The sequence below is a fragment of the Oenanthe melanoleuca genome, chromosome 2 (assembly GCF_029582105.1).
Source record: "Oenanthe melanoleuca isolate GR-GAL-2019-014 chromosome 2, OMel1.0, whole genome shotgun sequence".
Taxonomy (NCBI): Eukaryota; Metazoa; Chordata; class Aves; order Passeriformes; family Muscicapidae; genus Oenanthe; species Oenanthe melanoleuca.
This window is the reverse complement of record NC_079335.1, coordinates 26,755,002-26,778,537: the sequence shown is the minus strand read 5'-3', so window position 1 is coordinate 26,778,537 and position 23,536 is coordinate 26,755,002. Positions and strand designations below refer to the sequence as shown.

Sequence of the window (23,536 nt, the reverse complement as noted above, 5' to 3'; positions counted from 1 at the left end):
TCCGTCCGCTCCGGGCTGGAGCAGCAGCCGAGCGCTTCCAGCGCTTCCACCCGAGCCGGGACCCACGGCCCCGGGGCTGCGGGGAGCCACCCTCTGTCCCTGCGGACGGGGCGGAGGGAGCCGGGGGTCCCGCCGGCATCCCCTGCCTCCTCCGGGGGAGAACACGGCTCTGCCCAGCCCAGCCCTGCCCAGCCCAGCCCAGCCCAGCCCAGCCCTGTCCTGCCCAGCCCAGCCCAGCCCAGCCCAGCCCAGCCCAGCCCAGCCCAGCCCAGCCCAGCCCAGCCCTGTCCAGCCCAGCCCAGCTCAACCCTGCCCAGCCCTGTCCAGCCCTGCGGGAGGACGCGGAGCCGCAGCGGGGTTATAAAAGCCCCCCGGGCCGGGAGGGAGGGGACCACGGCACCGCAGGGAGCGGGACAGGGAGAGGGAGAGGAAGCGGGACAGGGAGCGGACAGGGAGCGGGACAGGGAGCAGGACAGGGAGCGGACAGGGAGCGGGACAGGGAGCAGGACAGGGAGCGGGACAGGGAGCGGGACAGGGAGCGGGACAGGGAGCGGACCGGGAGCGGACAGGGAGCGGCACCATGGCCCAGTCCGTGTGGGGCTACGACAGCGACAACGGTGAGCGGGCTCGGGGCCACCGCGGGGACCGACACGAGCCCGGCTGAGCAGCGGCGACGTTTCTTTGTCTTTGTCCCGCAGGACCCGAGCGCTGGCACGAAAACTACCCCCTGGCCAAGGGCGACAAGCAGTCGCCCATTGAGATCAACAGCAAGGACGTGCAGCACGACTCCTCTCTGTCCGCCTGGCACGCCAGCTATGACCCCGGCGCGGCGAAAACCATCCTCAACAACGGGCGCACCTGCCGCGTCGTCTTCGACGACACTTTCGATCGATCAGGTCGGTTTGGATTTTTGGGGGTTGTTAGGAGTCAAGGTTTGCGAAGTACCAGGTATCAAAAAGCATCCTTTAGTATCCTGTGCAGGTCAGCAGAGAAAAGTCACAAGGGAATGTAAAAAAGGTGCTCCTTTTTTAGGAGTTTATTCTGGTGGATCTGAAGTGGGACAGAAAGGCTGTTAGCTGCATGGGAAGCCCTGAAACACAGACTCAGATGGATGCTGGACTTCTCCCTATGTCACCTCCTTCAACACAGACACCACATCTCCAGGTTTTGTGTTAGGAGCAAGAGTGGTGCCCAGAGGGGTTTAGAATGCTCTGAGGCACTTTGTAAAAAACTTGTATATACATTTCTACTGACTGTGATCTTGATTTCTTCTGCATGGCAGTTCTTCGAGTACTTCAGAGCCTGAAAAAGTTATGAAAATAGCATTTATGTAAAAGGCATTTTATAGTTTCTGGAAAACTATGAAATGGCTTTGTTATTTAATTGAGAGCGAGCAATCTCATCTCTCTAAATTAAATTGTTCAAAACTTGATTGCAGAACTCTATCTGTATAGCTCTGGATGCAGATAGGCAAAACAACTGTCAAAATTAATAATAAATTCACAATATCATGTAATGCAAAGAATTCTCAGTATTGATTGGTCTTTAATCAAGCAGGAAAGCAATCTAATTAATGGAAAATAATCACTTTCCTCTGTATTTCTGTGCATCTGTTTTGATGGCACTTGTATTGAGATTTTGTTCTTAGTAAGCTATATCACTAATGAAATACATCCATAGTACATTGAAAGACCACTCTCCTGCTTTTTTATCTTGATGGCCCCCTTGTTTTCTTGGATTTCTTTATTTATCTTTACATCTACTTGTTATTGTTACATGTCTCTCAGATGGAATCTCAATTATTTAGGACCAAGACTGTCTCTCAGACCAAGACTGTCTCTCTTTAACTTATGTATTTTTATGGTCCTTTAGTTCTTATTACTATGGTTTCTACACAGTAGACTCATAAATTGCACTTTTATTACCATAGAAACACAGAATGGTCTGGAAGCAACCTTAACGATCATCTAGTTCCAACCATACCCTCATCACCACCTTCCACTGGACCAGGTTACTAAAGATGCATCCAGTCTGCCCTTGAACATTTCCAGGGATGGAAATCCACTGTTCCAGTGCCTCACCCACCTCACAGTAAAACACTTCTTCCTAATATCCAGTGTAACCATAGTCCCTTTCAGTTTGCCCTATCACTACCTGCCCTTGTAACAAATTCTGTTTATAAGCCAGAATGCTCTTCCAAAAGCTCTGCACAAAATGAATGCCATGACTGAAAGCATGGGAAGGAAATTGGTAATGAACATTTTCACATGCCAGTTCTGTTCTGTCTTCTTTACAACTTCCTAAAGGCTGAAATGTTTTAGGCTACTCAAGAAGTTGTCTGCCCAAGGAACAGTATTGGGGAAAGATCCAAATTTCGCCAGACCAAGTGCAGCCCTTGGTGCAGCGCTTCCTCTAAATCATCTTCCCTCAATTTCCTCCCTGTGTCTCCCCTCTGGATCACCTCCCTTGTTTCTTTGGGCATGCAGTGTGTACATTCACTCCTGGCTGCCCTTACTTTCTGCAAGTTGCTGGACAGTAATTTAGGGCTCAAGTGTTTCATAGGCTTGTGTCTGATCAGAATCAAATACTATGCCTGAGAGTTCTGAAAGACCATGAGGAAGAATTTTGCATACATTTTATCACCTTCATTTGTTGGCTTCTGCAGTGCTAAGAGGTGAGGATAAGCAGTAGTCACAGATTCCATTTTAATTGGAGAAAAGAAACATAGTTGAAGATAGTTGTTTTGGTTTTTTCCAACCACATGGAAAAATTTGAATGTTAAAAAAGGTTTAGTTTTATGCTAGAGAGATTTGTATACTGTTATGAAGTGCTGTTTTCAAGTGCTTCACAGTATTTTAGTTCTGGAAAGGGCCACCTGTAAGAAATGAGTGGTGAATGAGTTTCCAAATCTGACACTGATTCAGCTTGTAAATGTAGGTAGATCACATAAATTCTGCTCCTGTCTTCCATTGATTCCAATGTGAAATGCAACCAAATATTTTTGAGGAGTGGAGCCTTAGATCCTATGCCTGTTATGTCTTATATTTGAAATAAGAATAAGAATAAGAATAAGAATAAGAATAAGAATAAGAATAAGAATAAGAATAAGAATAAGAATTCAATTGAAGGCTTCTACAGAAGGTTTACTCAATATTACTCAATACTATACTGAGTTATGATTATTTATGTATGAACAAAGTAAAAAAGTAAGAGGAATTACATGCTTAAGTCTCAACAGTGTTTTTTTTCTCCTCTTGATGGTTGTGACACCTACCAACTAAAGAGAAACTGCAAAGTTAAACTCTTGCTCTGTGTAGGTATTCCAACTTGTAGGATATCAAGAATTCATTTGAGACTATTGGGCAAAAGAGGATTTCAATGTTAACTTTGAACTTCAAAGCTATTGGTAGAAGTTCAAACTTGAATGCTATTTAAACAAGGCCTTCTGGCACTGCAGTTGTGAACTACATTATCCGCTTTCTGTGTAAGGAAACACGACTCATTCCAACCTTAGGTAATGAATGAAAAATACATTTGAGAGCTTATCCTCTAAGCAGTCCCTGCTCAAAAGAATCTCCAGGCTGAAAGAGCAGGTGTGATGTTTTGAAAGTCAGAGTTCATGTCAACTGTCAGACTGATGCATGGTCAGCATTATTTGGCTAAGCACAGCACAAGTAACAGTTTCTCTTAGTTTCTCTTGGTGGCTCAAGAACAATTCTCCAACTCACTTGACCTAAACTTTATTGTCTTTATTGAGGGAATATTTATAATTCCCTCACTTCCAAGAAATAGATTTTTTTTTTAATTTTTATTTTTGTTAGAAGCAGCTAACTATCTGTAACCACTGTTTAGTTGTCCATCCTGTAAAAGGTATGCCTATCATGGACTGAAGGTGCTTTTTAAAGCCAGGTACCTTTGGCTTAATTGAACAGCCCTAACACCAATCTTTTTTAAAAAGACCCTTTCTTGACAAGAATCACCTGAGGACACCCCCTCCTCTCCCCATACCATGAACTGCAGTGTGTCCACCTGCCAGGAGAAAAGAGGCGTGTTGGGCAGCTGGGGTTTGATTCTGTGCTTGCCTCACAGTGTTCACATCAAACACAACTCCTGACAGCAGAACTTAGCCCCGGCCACGGAAACTGGGGAATGCCTGGTTTGGGAGAGGAGCCGCGGTGTGTCCCGCAGGAGGGCGTGGGCTGTGCGGGGCGGTGGCGGTGCTGATGCCGTGTGTGTCCCGGGTGCTGATGCCGTGTGTGTCCGGGGTGCTGATGCCGTGTGTGTCCGGGGTGCTGATGCCGTGTGTGTCCGGGGTGCCGATGCCGTGTGTGTCCGGGGTGCTGATGCCGTGTGTGTCCGGGGTGCCGATGCTGTGTCCCGGTTGTGCTGATGCCGTGTGTGTGTTCAGGGATGCTGATGCGGTGTTCCGGTGGTGCTGATGCCGTGTCCCGGCGCTGATGCCGTGTGTGTGTTCCGGGATGCTGATGCCGTATCCTGGCGGTGCTGATGCCCTGTGTGTGTCCCGGTTGTGCCGATGCCGTGTCCCCGCGGTGCTGATGCCGTGTCCCCGCGGTGCCGATGCCCTGTCCCGGTGCTGACGCCGTGTCCCGGTGCTGATGCCGTGTCCCGGTGCCGATGCCGTGTCCCGGGATGCCGATGCCCTGTCCCGGTGCCGATGCCCTGTCCCGGGATGCCGATGCCGTGTCCCGGGATGCCGATGCCCTGTCCCGGTGCCGATGCCGTGTCCCGGTGCCGATGCCGTGTCCCGGTGCCGATGCCCTGTCCCGGTGCCGATGCCCTGTCCCGGTGCCGATGCCGTGTCCCGGTGCCGATGCCCTGTCCCGGGATGCCGATGCCGTGTCCCGGGATGCCGATGCCCTGTCCCGGTGCCGATGCCCTGTCCCGGGATGCCGATGCCGTGTCCCGGGATGCCGATGCCCTGTCCCGGTGCCGATGCCCTGTCCCGGTGCCGATGCCCTGTCCCGGTGCCGATGCCCTGTCCTGGTGCTGATGCCCTGTGTGTCCCCGCAGTGCTCAGAGGGGGCCCGCTCACCGGCGCCTACCGCCTGCGCCAGCTGCACCTGCACTGGGGCTCCTCCGACCTGCACGGCTCCGAGCACGTCATCGACGGCGTCAAGTACGCTGCAGAGGTGGGACGGATTTTAAACCCGCATTCAGTGCTGACTGCAATTTTGCATCTGAACACACTAACCATTCTCCCTCTTTAAGTATTTAGCCACTGATTTTTTTTCTCCGCCCTGTGAATACTGCTTAACATGCGGTACAACAAACATATCCCTGCAAGCATCTACTGACACGGACTTCTTTTCTTCATGCCAGAGTTTTTTCTGGTGTCTTGGAATGTTTTAAAAATATTTGCGACAAAGCAATCTGTTATTTCCAAATAGGAAGATCTGCTGAAGTTTTTTTGGCTCTTAGTCATTTCTGGTATAGCTTGAGTTACCAACATAGTTTCAGAAAGTATAGAAAAACTCACTTAAAACACATTTGATAAGCTGACACTCAAAATTAGATCCATCTTAGAACTCATTCAGAGTATGTTTTAGTTCCTGAACATCTCTGCTTTGAAATAGCTGGGTTTATTTCCAGGATTTTCAGGAAAATATAATGTTTGGGTTTTGTTTCGGTTTTTTGTTTGTTTGTTTTTAAATGCAAACCACTGCAGGGCTAGTTTATTAAAATTCATGAACGCTTTAGGTCCTGAAGACTTCTTCAGATGCTAAATGTAATTAACTATTGATGCTAGGGAATTGCTAGTAAAGTCTGCCTCCTTCCTCAAAATACATACCTATGCCCACAAAAATCCTGCAGTGGTGTTTTCCTGCCTTCCACCTATACTCCCAAGCCCAGAGCTTGGAGAAGCTTTGCCCACCTCTCACAGGACAAGACCGAGGCAGATATTTTCAGGATCAATGTGCACAGACATTGCAGAGATGACTGTGGATGATGGCTTAGTAATTTTTTTCCTGTTCCTTAACCATTGCCAGTCTTTGCTAGTGTTCTGCTTTCTGTGGCCAAGTAAAGAGAAAAAAAATCTGCATCCTCAAACTAATTCTTAGTTAGTTCAAGCACAGACTTTTTACGTTACTTTTGTTCAGCAGTACTCGTGTGTTCATTGAAGGAGAAGAAAGCCTGGAATATATGCACTTTAGCTACATTGCAGCCAAAGATATGTGGTTCCTCCAACTTTATCCTTAGAATTAAAATCCTTATCTTCAAGAGGAAATAAACAGACAACAATAGATTCATTTATATTCAGGACAAATTAATTTTTTGTTGTTTTAAATAAACTTTTAAAAAAGACTTTTTTCCCTGCCTGTATGACTGTGTTCCAGATGCTCCTTAATCTGAGATTGCACACTGCTGGTTGCAGCATTTGTAGCTATATGCATAAGATAGAGATTTTCTGGACAAGGATGTAAACAATTTGAAATAGATCCTTAAAATACAGCATTGTTGAAAGCAGGCATGAGAAAGAAATGTCAGATTATATCCCAGAGTAGATATGAGGAAGAAATGTCAGATTATATCCCCACTCCCTTCCAATACAATGTGCCAAGAGTAATAACAGATACAAACCAATAATGTGTGCACTTATACAACCCAGTGTAAATCCTCAAGCTAACATCTGTATAACCTGAAGATCTAAAAATGTACTTGAGATGAAGTGCATGTCAGTAGGTGTTTTATGCACTGCATGTGTGCATGTCATGTGCTTGGATTAAACTATTTATAGTTGCATTGTCTGATATTGTGTGGTAAACTCCATTTTCTTGGCCCTATACTTCAATTAAATGCAAAACAATGCTTTACAGAAAGCATGAGCATATAAAAGCATAGGAACAGCACTAAGAAATACTTACATAGAGTTTTCTTTTTCATGTCCATTCCTTTACTGGAATATTTTCTTAATTAATTTAAAGTGAAGATTGTGTTTTTGACAATTTCTTGTTTTTATAACTGAGGTCTAATTGATTTTTTTTCAGTTGCATATGGTACACTGGAATCCAAAACATGGTAATTTTGCTGGAGCTTTAAAACAACCTGATGGTGTAGCTGTTGTGGGAGTTTTTCTGAAAGTAAGTGGCAAATATTCGTTCTTTATAATTTTGCTGTATTTTCCCTCTTTCTCTTGTTCCAGGGGAAATGTTACCATTGTTCTTCCTGCACTGCAGCCCTTTCCTGTAGTGTGCACTGGGTGAGCAGCAGGGTCTACACAGGCTGAGTGTTTCCTCTTGTCTTTAATCTGCTAGCAGGTGTTGTATCTGCCTGTCAGCATGGTTATGTTGACTGATTCCCTTCTCTGCTCACTTTTTGATTCCCACACAAGCCGGGAATCAAAAATTAGTTCAATGAACCTACTCCAAAAAGAAAGAATTAAATAAATAAAATAAGATCACTCAACATTCTAACCTTGAAATGTAGAAATTTTTAAACAAAATAATATCGTACCAGTATTTTCAGATTGATTTTTTTAATAAACTCAACAGAAAGAAAGTAATCCTTGTATCAAATCTGTATGTAGCCTAGGACATTGAGAAATGCTAACAGGCACACATCCCAATAGTAATAAATTACAGAAACTTCAGTCGTTTTAGCAGCAGGTGGGCATTTCAATTTCAACACACCATCAGGGAATAGGTGTCCTTTTATTGTTTTATCACTAGTAAGTGGCATTTGTACAAGCAAGAACAAGTGGATGTAATTAATTTTGCTGCAGTGTCCCTGGACAAACTAGATGCAGTGTCATTTTAATTCTATTACACTGTAAGCCAGCCTGACCTTTTCTCTTGTGGTTAGTCTAAATTGAAGGTCAGCACCTGTCCAGATTCTCCCCTATGACTATGTCCTTCAATTATTCTTCCTTTGTCATTCCTTTCTGTCTATTTTAGGCTAAAGTTTCATGTTGTAAAACACAGTTTACAAAGCACGCCTCTATATTCCTATTAACCATGCAAAGGTCAGCTAAAAGGTCTGGAAAATTAAGTAGTATCACTGTCCTCTCTGGCCCTCTTTCCCCATTTCCTTCTTGTCCTTTGGTGAAGGAGCTGTTGTTTTTCTCTGAATTTGTCATGTTCCATTACTGGGTTTTGGGATACTGCAAAAACAGGATTGAATTATCTTCTGAGGGCTTGCAGTTAATCTATTTTGGAAGAAGACATGGCAATAATAGTGCATCTTATGCATACTGCCTTTACTTTTCTGGGAAGTCAAAGCTTTTTGAAGCACTAAATGTCATGAACACAAGCAATAAAGAGACCCCATAGCTTGAGGTCGTCTAGACAAGAATTCACATGTCTTACATCAAGTCTGATCTGACTGTGTATGTGCTGCACAATGAGGTGTCTGCAGGAGCTACAGCCCTTCAGGCCATCAAGACTTTGCCAAGTGCTCAGGCATCAGTGGCTGTGGGTTGCTTTTGAAGCAGGAGCCAAGGGTTAAGCCCTGGGTAGTGACACTGAGAGTGCAGTCCATTCCTCAGACAGGCATGATGCCTTGTAGGGTCCTTCAACACATGTTCCAATTGCAAAGCCAGCTACTGGAGTCTGCTATTTTGGATGTTCTTTGAACACAAATAATTTTCCATCAGTCCCTGCTGGATTCTCTGAGACTGCTGTTGCCTGATGTGACAGATAGGATGTACTGAATTTCTTTCAAATACTGTGGAACATGATGAAAAAGATATAGGATTTGTGCTTTGCATTACAGGTGGGAAAAACTCCCAAACCAGAGATGAAGAGAATTCTTGAAGAAATTGAAAACATTAAGACCAAGGTATCAAAACAAATTTTGTGATATAACGTAGCTAGAAAGCCACTGAAGCAGGAATCAATAGCCCAGATTCATATTTTGGCATCATTTTAATGCCAAACAGTAGCACTAGAGATCAGACACATTGGACTGTAGAGCAGAACGCTTTCTTTTGCTTAATTAAATATTTAACTCCTCACTTCTGCAAGTATTCTTGTTAAAGGTGATTTTTTTATCAATCCTTGCATACACAGTTCATAGTCTTATTGGTCCTGTTCTACAGAAAAATATGCCAGTGTGCCAATACCAAGAAGAAATTAAAAGCCTTTTGCATTTGAGGATAACAGTAGCCAAAAAAAGAAAATGCATATAGCAGAGTCAGGAATTTAGTTAGCCTAAAATGAGAAGAAACTAGTAGGAATGATGGATCAGGCTCCCAGTCAGTGTAAGTGAGATTAAAAATGTTTTTAGCTTTAAGAAGGAACTGTATTTATAAAAGGAATTACACAGTGCAGTTCTGCACCAGTCCTAAGTTCTCTCTTCCTACAATACTAGCAGGAATAGCATTACAAATATATTCTAAACTGTTTTTCAGTTTAATTGATGATCTAAGGCACCAGTCCATACCTATTGCATAGGTACAGCTGCTGAAGGGAGTTATTTGCAGAGAACTTCTATATTGCATCTACTGTCATTTAGCATTATCATTTACAATAAACTTCATCTCTAGGGATACTTTAGCAATTCTACTTCATGATAAACTTTATTATTCTAATAATGCTAAAAGTTGTTGTTATTTTCTTTTTATTTCACCTTGAAGATGCCACCAGATTACCAAATTTGTAGGCATTTTCTTGCAAATTTACCAGAATTCCTTGCATTTAATGTATGTATGTGTGTACTGCCATTGATGTGCAGGTCTGAGCCTGAGAGCTCTTCTCTCCTTTGTAAGAGTAATATTAAATTTATTTTTTCAACTCAGTTTTCAAATGCAATTAAATTCTTACTGCTGAGGGAACTGAAGATTATTTTTTCACCACCTCAATGTATCAACAGTATCTCTTTCGATGGCTTTCTTTCATAATGCCTATATAATTTTTTTTGGCCATTTACATGTAAAAATTCTGGAAAAAGCAACAGTTGAAGTAAAGCAGAGAAAGATAAGTGCATGTGCAAAGAGCCACATGCTGTATATTATCTCTTATTTCTTGTCTGTCCTCACAGACATTTTCCCAAGATTACTTATTTTTCAAAAAGATTAATGGGTGGTATCACTGGTGTATTTATCACACATGAAGTTTCAATTGGTCTGATGCATTACAGGCAGAGGAGTTTCTTGGTCACTGTACTGTATTTACTGAAAAAAGCACAGTTTTGCAAATTCATATGGAACTTACAGAATAATCTTTTCAGGCAGATATAATTGGAGTCATTCTTTCTGCTCTTAATTTGTGCAAGGATGCATGGAAGCAATTTCAGCTTCTGCCATTCACTTTGTTCTAATCTAGAGAAGATTCTCCATGATAGAAGAAGGAAATAGGAATGATATATCTTCCTTCCCAGAACTGCATCCAAAATATCAATAGAGAAGTGAACTGCATTTCCTCTGTTAGTTTTTGTTGCCCAGAGGGAACAAGGAATACTCATCACAGTCCTGTGGAGTTACTATCCTATTTGGTGGCAGACAAACAACAAAAAGAGTGTCACTATGGATATATAATTAGAGCACAAACTTGGGAGGAGAGAAGCACAGATTTAAATTCCTCCAGATAGAAGAGAAGTCTCTAATGAATCTGGGATAAATGCCTGGCCACCATCCTGTTGGATAAAAGGGTTATCCTGTTGGATAAGGCTTATACTGTTGGATAAAAGTACCAGCAGTGCCACAGGGTTTAACTTTTATCCCAATGGCCCGAAATAAAACACAATTGTGATAATTCCAGAATATAAAAATGTAAAAATGAATTTGCTTTGATCCCACACAATTCAGTTTGTAATTTATTTTACTTTGTGAATGCAATCAAAATATCAGTTATTACTAATTGCTAGGAAAGTGCTTGACAGGAAGGAAAGGAGATTAATGTCTTGCATGAATCTTGCTATTTAATTACTTCCTTTATAATAACGTAGATTTTTAAGACACATATCTCTAGAGTTACTGCAGAGAATTTTTTTGTCTCCCTAAGGGGAAGGAGGCTCCTTTTCTGCACTTTGATCCTTCAATTCTTTTCCCCAAATCTCGGGACTACTGGACCTACCACGGCTCGTTCACCACACCCCCCTGTGAGGAGTGCATCACTTGGATTCTCCTGAGGGAGCCCATCGAAGTCAGCTCAGACCAGGTAAACTCCAGCCAGTTCTGCTCCTCCTTCACCAGTGTCTCAGTGTACCAGTGTGATGATTTGCAAGCCTTGAGTTACCTTGCACTTTTTGGTAGGGAAAGCTTTAGCTGTGGACAGTGAGAAACTGATCAAATGGGCTGTAAAAATGACCCTGAGAATCAGGTGCTCTTGCAGGGCTTCCTGGAACAGCCTCAGTAGTGGTGTTCTTGGGATCCAGAAAAACTGCCAAGCCAGAATTGCCCCTGAGCCACAAAATTCAGCCATCACAGCAGCCTCAGTTCATTCTACATGTTTTACAATTAAGTGGCAAGTGAGACTAATATTTTGCTGGTTTTCTGGTTTAAAAAATTGCTGGTCCTGACCTTGACTTCTTAAAAGTGTTGGTGACAGCTACAAGCTGCAAACCTGAACATTCCTACAAATTAATGTACCACTTGCATCCACATAGCTCAAATAGGCAGTTAAAAAGGAAAAAAAAACCAAAAAACAAAAACCAAAAACCTGTCTGGATCAGATGATGTTTTTAGTTCTTGTGTCAAAAATTTTGGCTATTTATACCACTTCAGCAATACAAGTCAGGGTATATCCTTTCTACAGAAATGGCTGTTTTCAAAATAGATTTATTTCGCATTTGGATGAAAGGGTAACAATTAACAAAGCAACACTGAAATTAAGTTAATTTGAATAACAGCAGCTGAGTGCTGAATTCATGATTCAACTTAATAATCCAGTTGGCGTATCTCTGCCTTACAGAACAAAATACAAACTTCTGCACCAGCTTTTCCTATCACTGCCTTGCACTGGCATAGATCTGCATCCTCCTCCACAGATAGCTGTATTTTCACAAGGTGTTTGCCTGCAGTCCAGCTCTGGCAGGGTCACAGTAGGGCCCTTTCTTTTTCTACACTGTGGGTGTGAATCATAAAAAAACAACAAAAGAAGTCCGGCAAGGGTCAGATGATGAGCTGCTCTGTGGATGAAGAGTGTGAAGATCCACAGAAACACTGCAAGCTCCTGGGCTGCAGCAATCTTTGTCAGTAATCTCAGTATTGTTACAGACTGTCATTATGTGCTTGTCACTAGGTAAGAAAATTCCTTTTTCATCTCAGAGTTTTTTCTGAGCACAGTGCAGTAAGCTTCCACATGGACTCTTGACTTTTTCTTCCTTGCAGATGGCAAAGCTCCGTAGCCTTTCCAAGAATGATGAGAATGAGCCCCTAAGCCCTCTTGTTGACAACTGGCGCCCACCGCAGCCTCTGAAGGGCAGGATAGTGAGAGCCTCCTTCAAATAAAATCTCAACTCTCACCCCGCTGAACCTGAGTGACAAAATCCCTACAGCACAAAAGTGTAGCTAGTTTGGTTTTTTTTTTTTTGCTGTCTACTGCTTTTCCTCTGCATCCAGGTCTGTGTTTTTCAGTTTGAAATTCTGAGTGGTAAAAGTGAACCTGTTTTTAAAAGCAGAAAAATACTATATGCAAATACTAAGCATAATAAGCAAATGTGAGAAGTAATGATTCTTGACCACAAATGCCTCAGGATTTATGGTCACTTCTCTGCCTTGTGGTCTTGTAAGAAAAATAAGCTAAGTTTCAATATTTAAAATTAATTTCAAAGTAAATATAGTAAGGCAAAAAAAATGAACCAGTAGTTCAGGAAAGCAGAAATAACAGTAGATGAGCAGGAGGGAAATGCCTGTCTCTACACAGTGATCTTGCTCAGACACCTCTCCCTTAGAGGAGACATCCAAAGAGAAGTATCCCTTTAACATACCAGATTTTCCCTTTCCTGTCTTGTTCCTAGTTTTTTATTCAAGATTATATTAGTGTTCTGAGGTAAAATCAGACATACTCAGTTTCTGTCTGAAGAAGAAAAAGAAGAGACCTTGCTGTCGTTTCAGCATTTGCTGTCTTTGCCATACCCTGCTGCTGCCACTGTTGATCTTCTCTTCCTTCACCTGCTGTTGTTACTTCACCCCTCCAGGGTAGAGTCCTGCTGGTATCATATTGCCTTGTATTTATTATAACAGCTTTAGTATTGCTGAGGGGTGAGTGCCTTTCTTGTGCTGCTCTCTGTTATCTCCCAGAATGATGGATTTTTGATGCTCTGCCTGCCTTTTATATTTGACATCTTAATGGTTTTGGCTATTAGGGATTTTGTTGCGTATGGAAAGGATCTTTCTGGATGATTCATAGGTGTCATTTGTCATCCCCACCACTGAAAAATCCAGGTTAAGTCACCTAAGTCTATTTGACTATGTATGACTCTAGCTGAAGAATATATGTGGATTCTGTTTGGCTCAGTTCCTTTCTGGGGAGACACATCAGCTTTCAAATATGATCCAAGCAAGGAACCACTTGCAGACAGAAACATCTGAATCAACTTCCCCTGTCCTTCATCATGTGTTCAGTGTACAAATACCATCTAGCTGAGCCCACATAGAGATCATGTGAATAAAGATTTACATTATATTCAACACCCAGGTGATTATTCAGTATTGGATATACAGGAGGTTGGATGGTCAAAGGTGGTGCATTAATCCCACTGCACAGGAAGCTTCTGGGTTCTCTGTGTTCCTGTCATCAGTAGGTAGCAGTGGATGTTCTTCTGGAGATGTTGCCATAAACATGTTCACAGCCACATTTATAAGGGATATGTCAAAGTCTAAAAAATACATGGGCTACAAATGGCTGGAATAGGCATTTCCCAGTTCTCATGAACTATTTCACTTGTCACCTTTACTAGAAAAATCATACTCCAACAGGGAAGTAATGAATGGGCAACACTGGACAAATTCTGCTGTTACTACCAGCACAATTGAGTAAGAATTCAGAAATTAAACTGAGGGCAGATTTTGATCCTTTTTATTAATTTAGAATTGCTAAGGATTCAACTAAGGACTGCTGAATTCCAACTGAAAGTTAGTAATTGAGTTTGTTAGGAATGTATTTTGCTTAGTATAAAGCAGTTTCGTTTTAAAAACTAAGTTCATGTAGAAGCTAAAGTATTGATTGAATCCTGTTTACAAATGTTTTGGCACTGGCTTAATTTTATCAGAAGATCAGCTTTAGATATTATGAGTGCAGAACTTGCAAGGATATTGATTTTAGGACTCCCTTAGGTCTTCTTTAAATTCCTGAATCTGTACATCTTCTCAACACATAAAAATGTTACTACAGAAAGCTCATAAGCAACAACTTTTTTTCTCATGTACTATGTCTTACATGTAAAATTTCTTCTCATATCTATATGAAATTGATCTTGGTGGTGGGAAAATTTTAACACAAGTATCTGAGACGAGTTTGAGTCTTTCAACCTAAAAACCATTAACTGTGATGTTTTAATCTCTTGTTATTGAGGCAATAAAACAAGATTAGTTGTCTGCACTTGAAATAACTGCTTTTATGTCTTTAGAGAATCAATAAATTGACTTACATAAAAAATAAACTGATTGCTGTTTTTATGCTAAGTGATGACTGAAAGTAGCTTAAGAACTTAATAGAAAACCTTGCTGCTCCTTTCTTTGATACATGTGCTTGTAATACAAGAGACACTTTTAAGCTCTTGGAGTTTAGTACAAGCACATAAATCAGTTAGCTGAAATGTTACACAACTCTGAAAATTCCTGATTAGTTTATACTTTTGAAACTTGTTAAAGAATAATTGCCTGCAAATCAATTGCCTGTTTCCTCTACTGCTTTTGAAAGGCAGAATAGGCAGAAGTTTATGAATCACTGAAACAGTTGTTTTGGTTTCAACAAGCAACAATTGGTTTGTCTACGTTGGCAAAAACATATACAAGTTCATACAGTCTGAAATTTATATTGCTTCCTCATGCATGTCCTCTGATTCCATTCTGTCTTTGAATGATTATTACACAAGAGCATCAGTCTCACTGCAACTATGCTTTAAAGTTTTGTTTCTCCCTCGAAGAATAAAGTACACACAGTTTCGTTCCATTGCCTTTCTTCCCTTGATGGACAGTGTAGCTCAGCATTGATTACCTTGGTGACCAAATCAGCATATGTGGATTCTAATCCTGCTGCCTCACGTATCTTAGAGAAAAAATCCAGTAAAAATTACCCTAATCATTCTGTGGCACTAAATCCTTATGAATTTAGTGCCTATAATGTATATATTAACTACAGCAGGGCAAGTGATTCAAATTAATTGCCACCTATTAGGTTTTGACAAATACTTAAACTTTCCCCTCACAAGAGAAATTACTAAAAACATTCAAAGCTTATTCTTATAGTTTCAAAGCTTTTTTTAATTTACTGAAACAGATGTCACCATCTTTCAGTCATGTGTAAATTCATAACTGAACTGTGAATTCCTGCTATGATCCTCGTGTGCAACCAGCTATGATTCTGCATTTCTGATACAAAATAAAAAGAACATTTTTTTTCTTTATCTCAAAGGAGAATGCTCCTGGATGTCCTTGCTGATGTTTTTCTGCTGAGCAATCAGCATTGAAGAACATTCATGCTGTCAGGGAGTTGAACAAAATAGAACAGTATCTATTTCTTCTGAGGCATTTTGTGCCATATCTCAGCAAAGGGAGTTGTGTGGTGTGTGTTCCACCTTGTTCATTTGCCTTTCATCTCAATGAATTCTGGCACGTATCTTTGTTAATATTGAAGCACAAAGCATGTATTCAGGAATTATTTTATTTCCAAGCCAAAGAATTTAATAGAACATCTTGTAAGATTTCTCACTCCCAAGAATTTAATATAACTTTTTATAACATTCCTCACTTCCCCAAGAGGCAATGTACAACCAACAAAGAACTAGAGATCAAGTCAGACTCAATTTTTTTTTTAAAACCCCCATATTTTAAAAGTATCTTCTTTTTCAGTTTATGGCTGCTGCACATGTTGATTTGCAAAAAAGTGCAATAAAATTGTATTAACATATTCAGTGTTATTTGTGAGGGAGAGACAGAAAAACTGTAGAGTTTCATGTTCATTAAAACACACAAATAGATTTGAATGCAGATGGAAAACTTGTGATATTGCTGGGAAAATAAATACCAACAGAGTATTGCTATTATAGAAAATTTTAACTATATTTGGACTGGATAGCACAATACTTGCAAGAATGTCTATGAACTTAAATGCACAAAACACTTGTAGAATCTTAGGCCTGAGCTGGACTTTAAACTCCATCTAGTTCCAACCCCCATGCCATGGGCAGGGACACCTTCCTCTAGATCATTCTTTGGAAAAAAAATACACAGTAGATGGAAAAATTTCTGTAAAACAAGAGGATGGAGAAGAAAGAAATGCAATTTGTACTGCAAACTGATGAAGTGAAGATACAAGTCCACAGTCTAAATAAATATTTCCCTTTCAATAAGGATGACTGTGAAGTACATGAGAGCAAATAAAGAAGGGTTAATAGGAATACATATATATATATATATATTAGATATTCATATATGTGAGAATGAAAATTACCATTAGGTGAGATGGTAAATTAAGTAGGACAGTAGAGCAAACTTCATGCAGATGGAGTTGTCTCTGCTTCAGAAAACAAAAAGATTGGCACAATAAATTGCAACCCTTCTTCTTAAGCACTCTGTTTCACAAGATCTCCCTGGAGATAGCATCCTGCCTCTCTATGGGAAAATCCAACAGGAAGGTTGGAAGCAATGATGCCATCAGGTATGCAAAAGGAAGGTTTCAGTCACTAATGAACCACACCTGTAGTTAGCACAAGCAGGAGCATTGACATAATGTTATCTGCGTGGGAATTCTCAAAGTAAGTCTCACTGATTCTGCCACTAATTCTTTAAGTCAGAGGTTGACATTAACTCATGCTTTTGCAGTTCTGTCATGCCATCAGTAAGCAGACTATGAAGTAGGTGTTAGGCAAAAATACGCCTTTAGTAAATTTGAGTGGCACACTGCCACTCTTTTGCTGTTACTCATATCTTGCAGAAAATCTGTCAGAAAATTGTTGGAGAATTTGAAACTGCTTCCTGGAGTTAGACCAGTTTCCTCACTGCACTAGACCAGTTGTGTCAGACCTTTATGGTGGACGTAATATATCTTTACTAGACTAAGATTTTTAATTCTTCCTATTCTCATTAATTTTTTTTTTAATTTGACGTTCCCATGATTCATCCTACCTTCACCCCACTGACAATACAAACATTCCTGCTGAAAACTAGAGTGAAGGATGCTGCTTCTGCCTTGGCTAGAAATGGTCATTTTCCAGAGCCCACATGGTGGAGCCAGTTCTTCAGCAGTCACCTTCCTGATACCACTTTCAGATAACAGGAAGCCAGGCATGGCAAATTCTTCTAGTCCTGCACAATTAACTGATTATTGAAACAAATGCAGTTTATCCAAGTACTTCTAGAGCTACAGGATCTGGTGTTTAACTAAATATTGATAGTAATGGACTGGTATCTATTTCTATCTAAAATAATCTTCTCTATTTTGTCTGTATGTTTATCCATGCAAAGTCTATGTATGTAATCACTTTTGCTTTTGTAGGCTGAGAATAGTCCAGATAATTCCATTCCTAAAGTCCCAAAGAATGCTATCACAAGGTAAGAGGAGTTACAGGTGAAAATCTGCCACTGGCATGTACTGAACTGGTTGCTGATTTGAGCAATTATGAGATCAGGACTGGGGGACATGTTACCCTCCATACTAGCAATACCCTGGCTGAATAGCAATTTCAGTCTACACAGCCCTTTTCTCTCTGCACGTCTCAGTCATCCTTCATGGTTATGATAATTTCTACACTGAATTAAGAAACAAAGACATTTCCATTAAGGTTCACTCCTTTCAGAGAACAGTGACTTTTTTTCTTAACACTGCAGGCTACCAGCCATTAAGCCTTTATTTAAGAGCTTCTACAATGTTGTGAATTGTCCATGTAATAAATCTCTGCTGGAGAAAGAGTATAATCATCAAATATTTTTTTTCGTGTAAGACATCATTGAGCAACAAATGGCAACAGTGTCAGCAGCCTATCTAAATTTACAGCTAAGCAAATGCTACTGACCCTTGAATAAACAGATGAAAGTTGATTTGTTGCCCAGTAGTGTGTAAGACCTATAATTGAAACACTGATTTCATTGTCTCTGTTGGGAAAGGTAGAGAATGCAAGTTTAGAAGCAATACTTTCCATGCCTAATATCTTGAAGCATTTTGCTGTAACCTTCACCACTGAAAAATTCTGTGAAAAGGATAGAGTCAGTGTAAACTAAATAAAGATGAGGCTATGGAACATTTCTTCTGCCTTTAAGGTAATAATTGTGACAGGACGTACATTAAATTACACAACAAAATGGGGTATAGTATTAATTAATAGTGAAAATAATTATGTTCTTGTACTGGTGTCCATCATCAGACTATTCTAATGCCACTGTAAGAAGTCCCACAAAGTATTTTGAACATTTCCAACCAGATTTCCTATATGTTCCTCCCATAGCCTCAAAACCCCAAATTCATAATATTTGCTGTGCATGCAGGTATCTTCTCCTCATCTTAAAGGTGATGGGGGTAAAAGTCTACTGCAGACAATCTTGGATCTGGCAGTTCTCTGTAAAAGAAAGTCCTTGCTGGACTCTGTGACCTTTCACCCTGGATATGATCTGGATTATAGTGAGGTTTGCTTTATGGTTTATATTTCAATTAATTTGATCTTTAATGCTTATTATTTAATAGTATACAACAATTAAAATTGTATTTGCTAAAATTAATAAAAGAAACCATTGCCATTAAATAGCCATATTTTGAATCCTGAAAAAATCTGCTGCTTTTGCTACTTTGCTGAGCTTGGCTATCCTACTTAGTCTCTGTCATCATTGCTGGATGCACAGTGTTCCCAGTTTACAGAATCTGACTGAAGGGATTGCCATTTTTACATAAGTTTTTGGTGTTTGCTGGTGTTTTTGTTTAAATGCTGAACCAAAAGCAACACTCGATTAGGGCTCTCTTTTATTTTCTTCTTACTGTATGGAAATGTCTTTATTCAGGAAATGAAGTTCCATGATTTGGAGATCTTCCTGGAACAACTTCACAATAGCATCTAGGCAACAATATGGGTAGAACCATAAACCTTCAAGTTAAACAGTGACTCCATTGTATTTACATCTTCATATCACAGGATGTAGGGTCCAGTTCCTGATGCACCTGTTGAAGTGAGCGATCTCTTCACTTGGCTATATTTACTGTGACTGAGCTGTTGAATAAAAAACATGCACTAAAATTTGTTGCCTGGATAGACTTCATGAATGTGGGTGCACATATTTTCATGTCAGCAAGGGAACTCAAGGAGTAAATGAATTCCATTTATGCAAGCATGGAGAAATTTTAGTGGCCAGTAAATAAGCACCATAGCAGTGCCTGGTTATACCCAGACAGAAGAAGACAAGCAGTGAACCTCTCCTTGCTCCAGGTTCTGATTCACTGTGTGGTCTATCTGATGCACAAAAATGTCAAGCTTCCCTAGTTGGAACTGGTGAAGAGAATGTGTGAGAACATTCACATAATCTTAAACTAGGATGAGGAGTTTTGCCAAACAGCCCAGATGGAGAGGGCACAAGGCTGTATTACCTGCAGAAGCTTTCCCGTCTGTGCCTTGTTAGAGGGAATCTCTGTATAATCCATCTATCCTGTTAGCAGTTGCTGGAATTTATGATCTGGTTGTAATTTTTTCATTACTGCATGGACACTTAATTAAAGCATGCAAATTACTTATTTACATTTACTTCACTTGGAAAAACACCCCTTGCTGCAGCTGGGAAGGGAAATAGCAGTCTTCACCATACATGATTACATATACATGATTACACTGGCCACAGCCCAGAAATCCCTCTTGCTTATGTTTTCAAAATAATCTATGAATCAGTGTTATACACCAAGCATTAGGTCTTGCTGTGGACATGCTTTCTCCCTATGCTTCTTTTGAATGCACTTGCTAAGATCTACAGAGATTATGCCAGCCTGTCTCAGTGGCTCTTGCTTCTTGACTTGTGCCAGGGTTGTCTCTAGCAACAGGGTCTGTTCTAGAGTTTGCCTCATGGATGCAGGATTTTGGGGGGTGCCTTTGTCCTACTGATGCCTTCTTGCTTACCCATGTCTAGTCCAGAACAGGCTGCTTCTCTTTGTGTGGGAGATGGTCACTGCAGGCTGCAAACTGAACTGGCATAGCCAATGTGGACTTGTTGGAATTTTTTTTTGCCCTAGCAGGCGGACAGAGCTGCAAAACTTCCTGGAGTTCTTCAGAAGTTCCCTGTGCTAGGCAGCTGTCTCATCACCAGAAAGACTTTTGCAGGTGCAATCTTTCTACAGAAATGCATGTTTCTGGATTATCCTGCACTGCCATCTCAAGTGTACCAATGGCTTTTATCCCTAAGATAGTTCCCTGCCTGTAATACACTTCTTGGGCATGCTGCAGTTGTTCCACCTAACTGCTGTACAGTCACTGCAGTCAACCTGTTGGCTCCACAATTAAGCATGGGTGATGTGTGTGCATGTGTGTCTGTGTGTGCCTGCAGAAACAAGTATTTTCCAGTGCTTTGAAAGGAATTGAAAGGTAGCAGGCAAAACAATGCAGTTGACAGAAATGCTTGGATGGCATTCAGAAAGTATCCAAATGAGCTCACAATTATGTGTTGTAGCTGCACTGCATTGCAAAGTGGGTAGATGGGAGCACATGCTGAAATGGGCCAAGTGCTTTACCCACATTCCAGCCAAGAGTGCCAACATTTTTAACATTCACCTAGATAGGTTTACTTGGGCTTTTATTTGTAGCTTATCCATGTATAAAAGTTTTTACCTACAAATGTGACAAAAATACCAATACTAAAATAATATGTTCTGTTTTCTTGTTTCTGTATAGATTTTTGTCTATGTGCACTCTTAAAAAGTGGCAGAGCAGAGTGTGCCATAGGAGCTCTTTGATTTAGTAGATGAGTAGCAATAAAACCATACTAAATCCTGGCAGAAAGATATTTTATAGAGCTATCTACTCCTAGTCTGTAAGTATCAGTTCCTTGACAACAGAAACTCTGAGGGAAAAATGGGGATTGTGACATAATAGCAAAATAATTCAACTCAGTATGTTGTTTTTCCTTATTTTGGCAGACAAAGATCGCACTGTTGATAGGTTTCCATTCATGCCTACCGTGTTTTCCATTGCCTGGCACAAATTTCAGTGAAGTGGAAGGCATATGACAAACTGGCTTCTTGTCTGTAACATGCCACACCAACTATGGCATGTCCAATGAAAAGCACTGTGTGAATGCCTTTTGCACAGTGCCAGGCATGCTATGCACAACCCGCTGCAAAACAATATGGTGCTTTCTGCAGCTCTTTTTTTCTTTTTTATTTTTCACACATTCCTCATTAAAATAGAAGGTAGATATATTAATATTTGCACAAGACACACAACAATAATTCCAAAACAGTTCTGTAATTTGGTGCAATTACCCTGCAGTCTGGCTCTGCACTGAAACACAGTTAAGGCAGATATATCTCAGCCTACTCTACTGACTGAACAAATCTAGTGAGCTCTGCTTCTCCTTGCCTGTGGTGCTCCAGCCCATTGTCGTTCAGGCCCTCCACTGCACTTGCAACGATTATTCAATGTCTTTCTTGCAACAGTAGGCTCAAAATTGGATTCTAGAAAGAGCTACTTGCACAAGTATTTGCACAAGTTGAAGATGGAAATTATCATTCCTGCCAACTGCAAGGGCACACTGCTGGTTCAACTCTTTTGTTGTCCACCAGGATCTCCACATCTTTTTGGGCAAAGGTGCCTGCTGGCCAGCCCATCCTCCCCACATGCAGGACTTTGCAGTGATTTTGTTGATCAGCTTCAGGCTCCTGACAGCCCATTTATTCAGCCTGTCTGGGCTCATTTGGACAGCAGCTCATGATTTCATCCTTGAACTTGCTGAGGGTCTATTTTGTGCCGTTGTTAAGGTCATTAAAGTTCTGCCAGTAATACAACAAATGAAGTTTTCTTCCAGAAAAATAATGGATACTCTGGTGGACCAAATCTTCTTCATCGTATCTGAATAAAGCTAATCTAAATTGTTATCTGACTTGTCTCTTTTTTATCATAGGTGTACAAAATTTCAAGGATGAGGACTCTGTGTATACTGGATCATTTTACCAATGCATCAGTACTTTTACAGGATGTATTTATTGACCTTGCCATCTAGTCTTGTCACTTTTCCACTTACAGGCATTGTAATCTGCCTTCTTTTTCTCCTCTCTGTTTCATGGACTCCTAGCAACCAGGCTATCTTCTATCATGCAAATAATTCTTGTACCACAAATATGTCTTCACTTTTTTTTTTTCCACTGTGGTTCCTTACCACTTGGCCCACTTTCTCTTTTCTGCCTGCCCCGAGGATTTATACCAGTCTCAGTAACTCATTTACCATGCTTAGTTCCCATTCTCCTTACAGCAAGAGCCCCATATGTCCCTTGTCCAGGCTATTCTCCTTATGATACAAGAGAGGCTTCATATCCCTCTTCTTCCCTTTATTTCCTTCTTCTGTCTTGCCACTTGGCCAATAAATCACTCAGTGATTTATCAGTAAATATGCCTAATTGGGAAGATGATTAGGGAAGACATTCAGTTTATAGTTGGGCAGAGCAATATTAACTGGTGTGACCAGCTGGCTGTTTATTTGATCTGCAGAAAACTGCAGAGTTATTTAGGCTACTGGAGTGCTATGGTGCTACCCATTCCATTGTTATCACATTACTTCCAAGCAGAGAGAAATGTCATCAACATGATGTCATAACATTCAGCAAACTGGCTTATGTGATGCTGATCCAAACACTTTTTTTAAATATGCAGCAGTTTTAGGCAAGCTTATATATATCAAAGGTACTAAAATGTCTCCCATTTGTCTGCACATTTCCCTCATATTTTTATTCTATTGCATGTACATACTTTTCAAGTTGAATAGCATGCCTACTGGAGCACTGCTATTGACTACTAGTTCAGTAAGAATGAACAACACTGGGATTTTATTCCAATTGGTTGCTTTTCATGTATAGATGCAAGATGAAAATGTCACATTCTGAGTACATCCCTTTGAAAAGCAGTGTTTCATTCACTTCCCTAAAAGATCACGTCATCGCTAGCAGAAATATTCCACTGTGTTGACTCATAATAATGAAATGACAAATGTCTGCTTAGTATTTTTTAAGCCAATAGCTCTTCTGGCTGTGATCAGCTGATTTTCAAGTTTTTGTATGTTTATATTCAATAAAGGTCAAACAATTGAACTACTTCTGCACTTCTTTCTTCAAGTAAAACTATAGATAACTTTGCCTCCTTCCTTTAGAAGCAGCTGATAGCCATTCTTGTGAAGTGGGACTTCATTCCTTTCTCTTGGTGATATATTAAGTATGACTTTATTGCTCTCTCCTGGTGATCC

The 23,536-nt window shown here is 40.7% G+C and overlaps 1 protein-coding gene across 1 annotated transcript; it reads left to right on the top strand.

The window, feature by feature from the left end:
• The first annotated feature begins 403 nt into the window (after positions 1-403).
• Positions 404-15,420, top strand: LOC130250208 (carbonic anhydrase 3-like). The gene is made up of 7 exons (XM_056485659.1): positions 404-617; positions 699-896; positions 5,032-5,150; positions 7,008-7,100; positions 8,731-8,796; positions 10,959-11,114; positions 12,287-15,420. The coding sequence occupies exons 1-7, from the start codon at positions 581-583 to the stop codon at positions 12,404-12,406; spliced, it is 789 nt and encodes a 262-aa protein (XP_056341634.1). The 5' UTR covers positions 404-580; the 3' UTR covers positions 12,407-15,420.
• Positions 15,421-23,536: the final 8,116 nt, after the last annotated feature.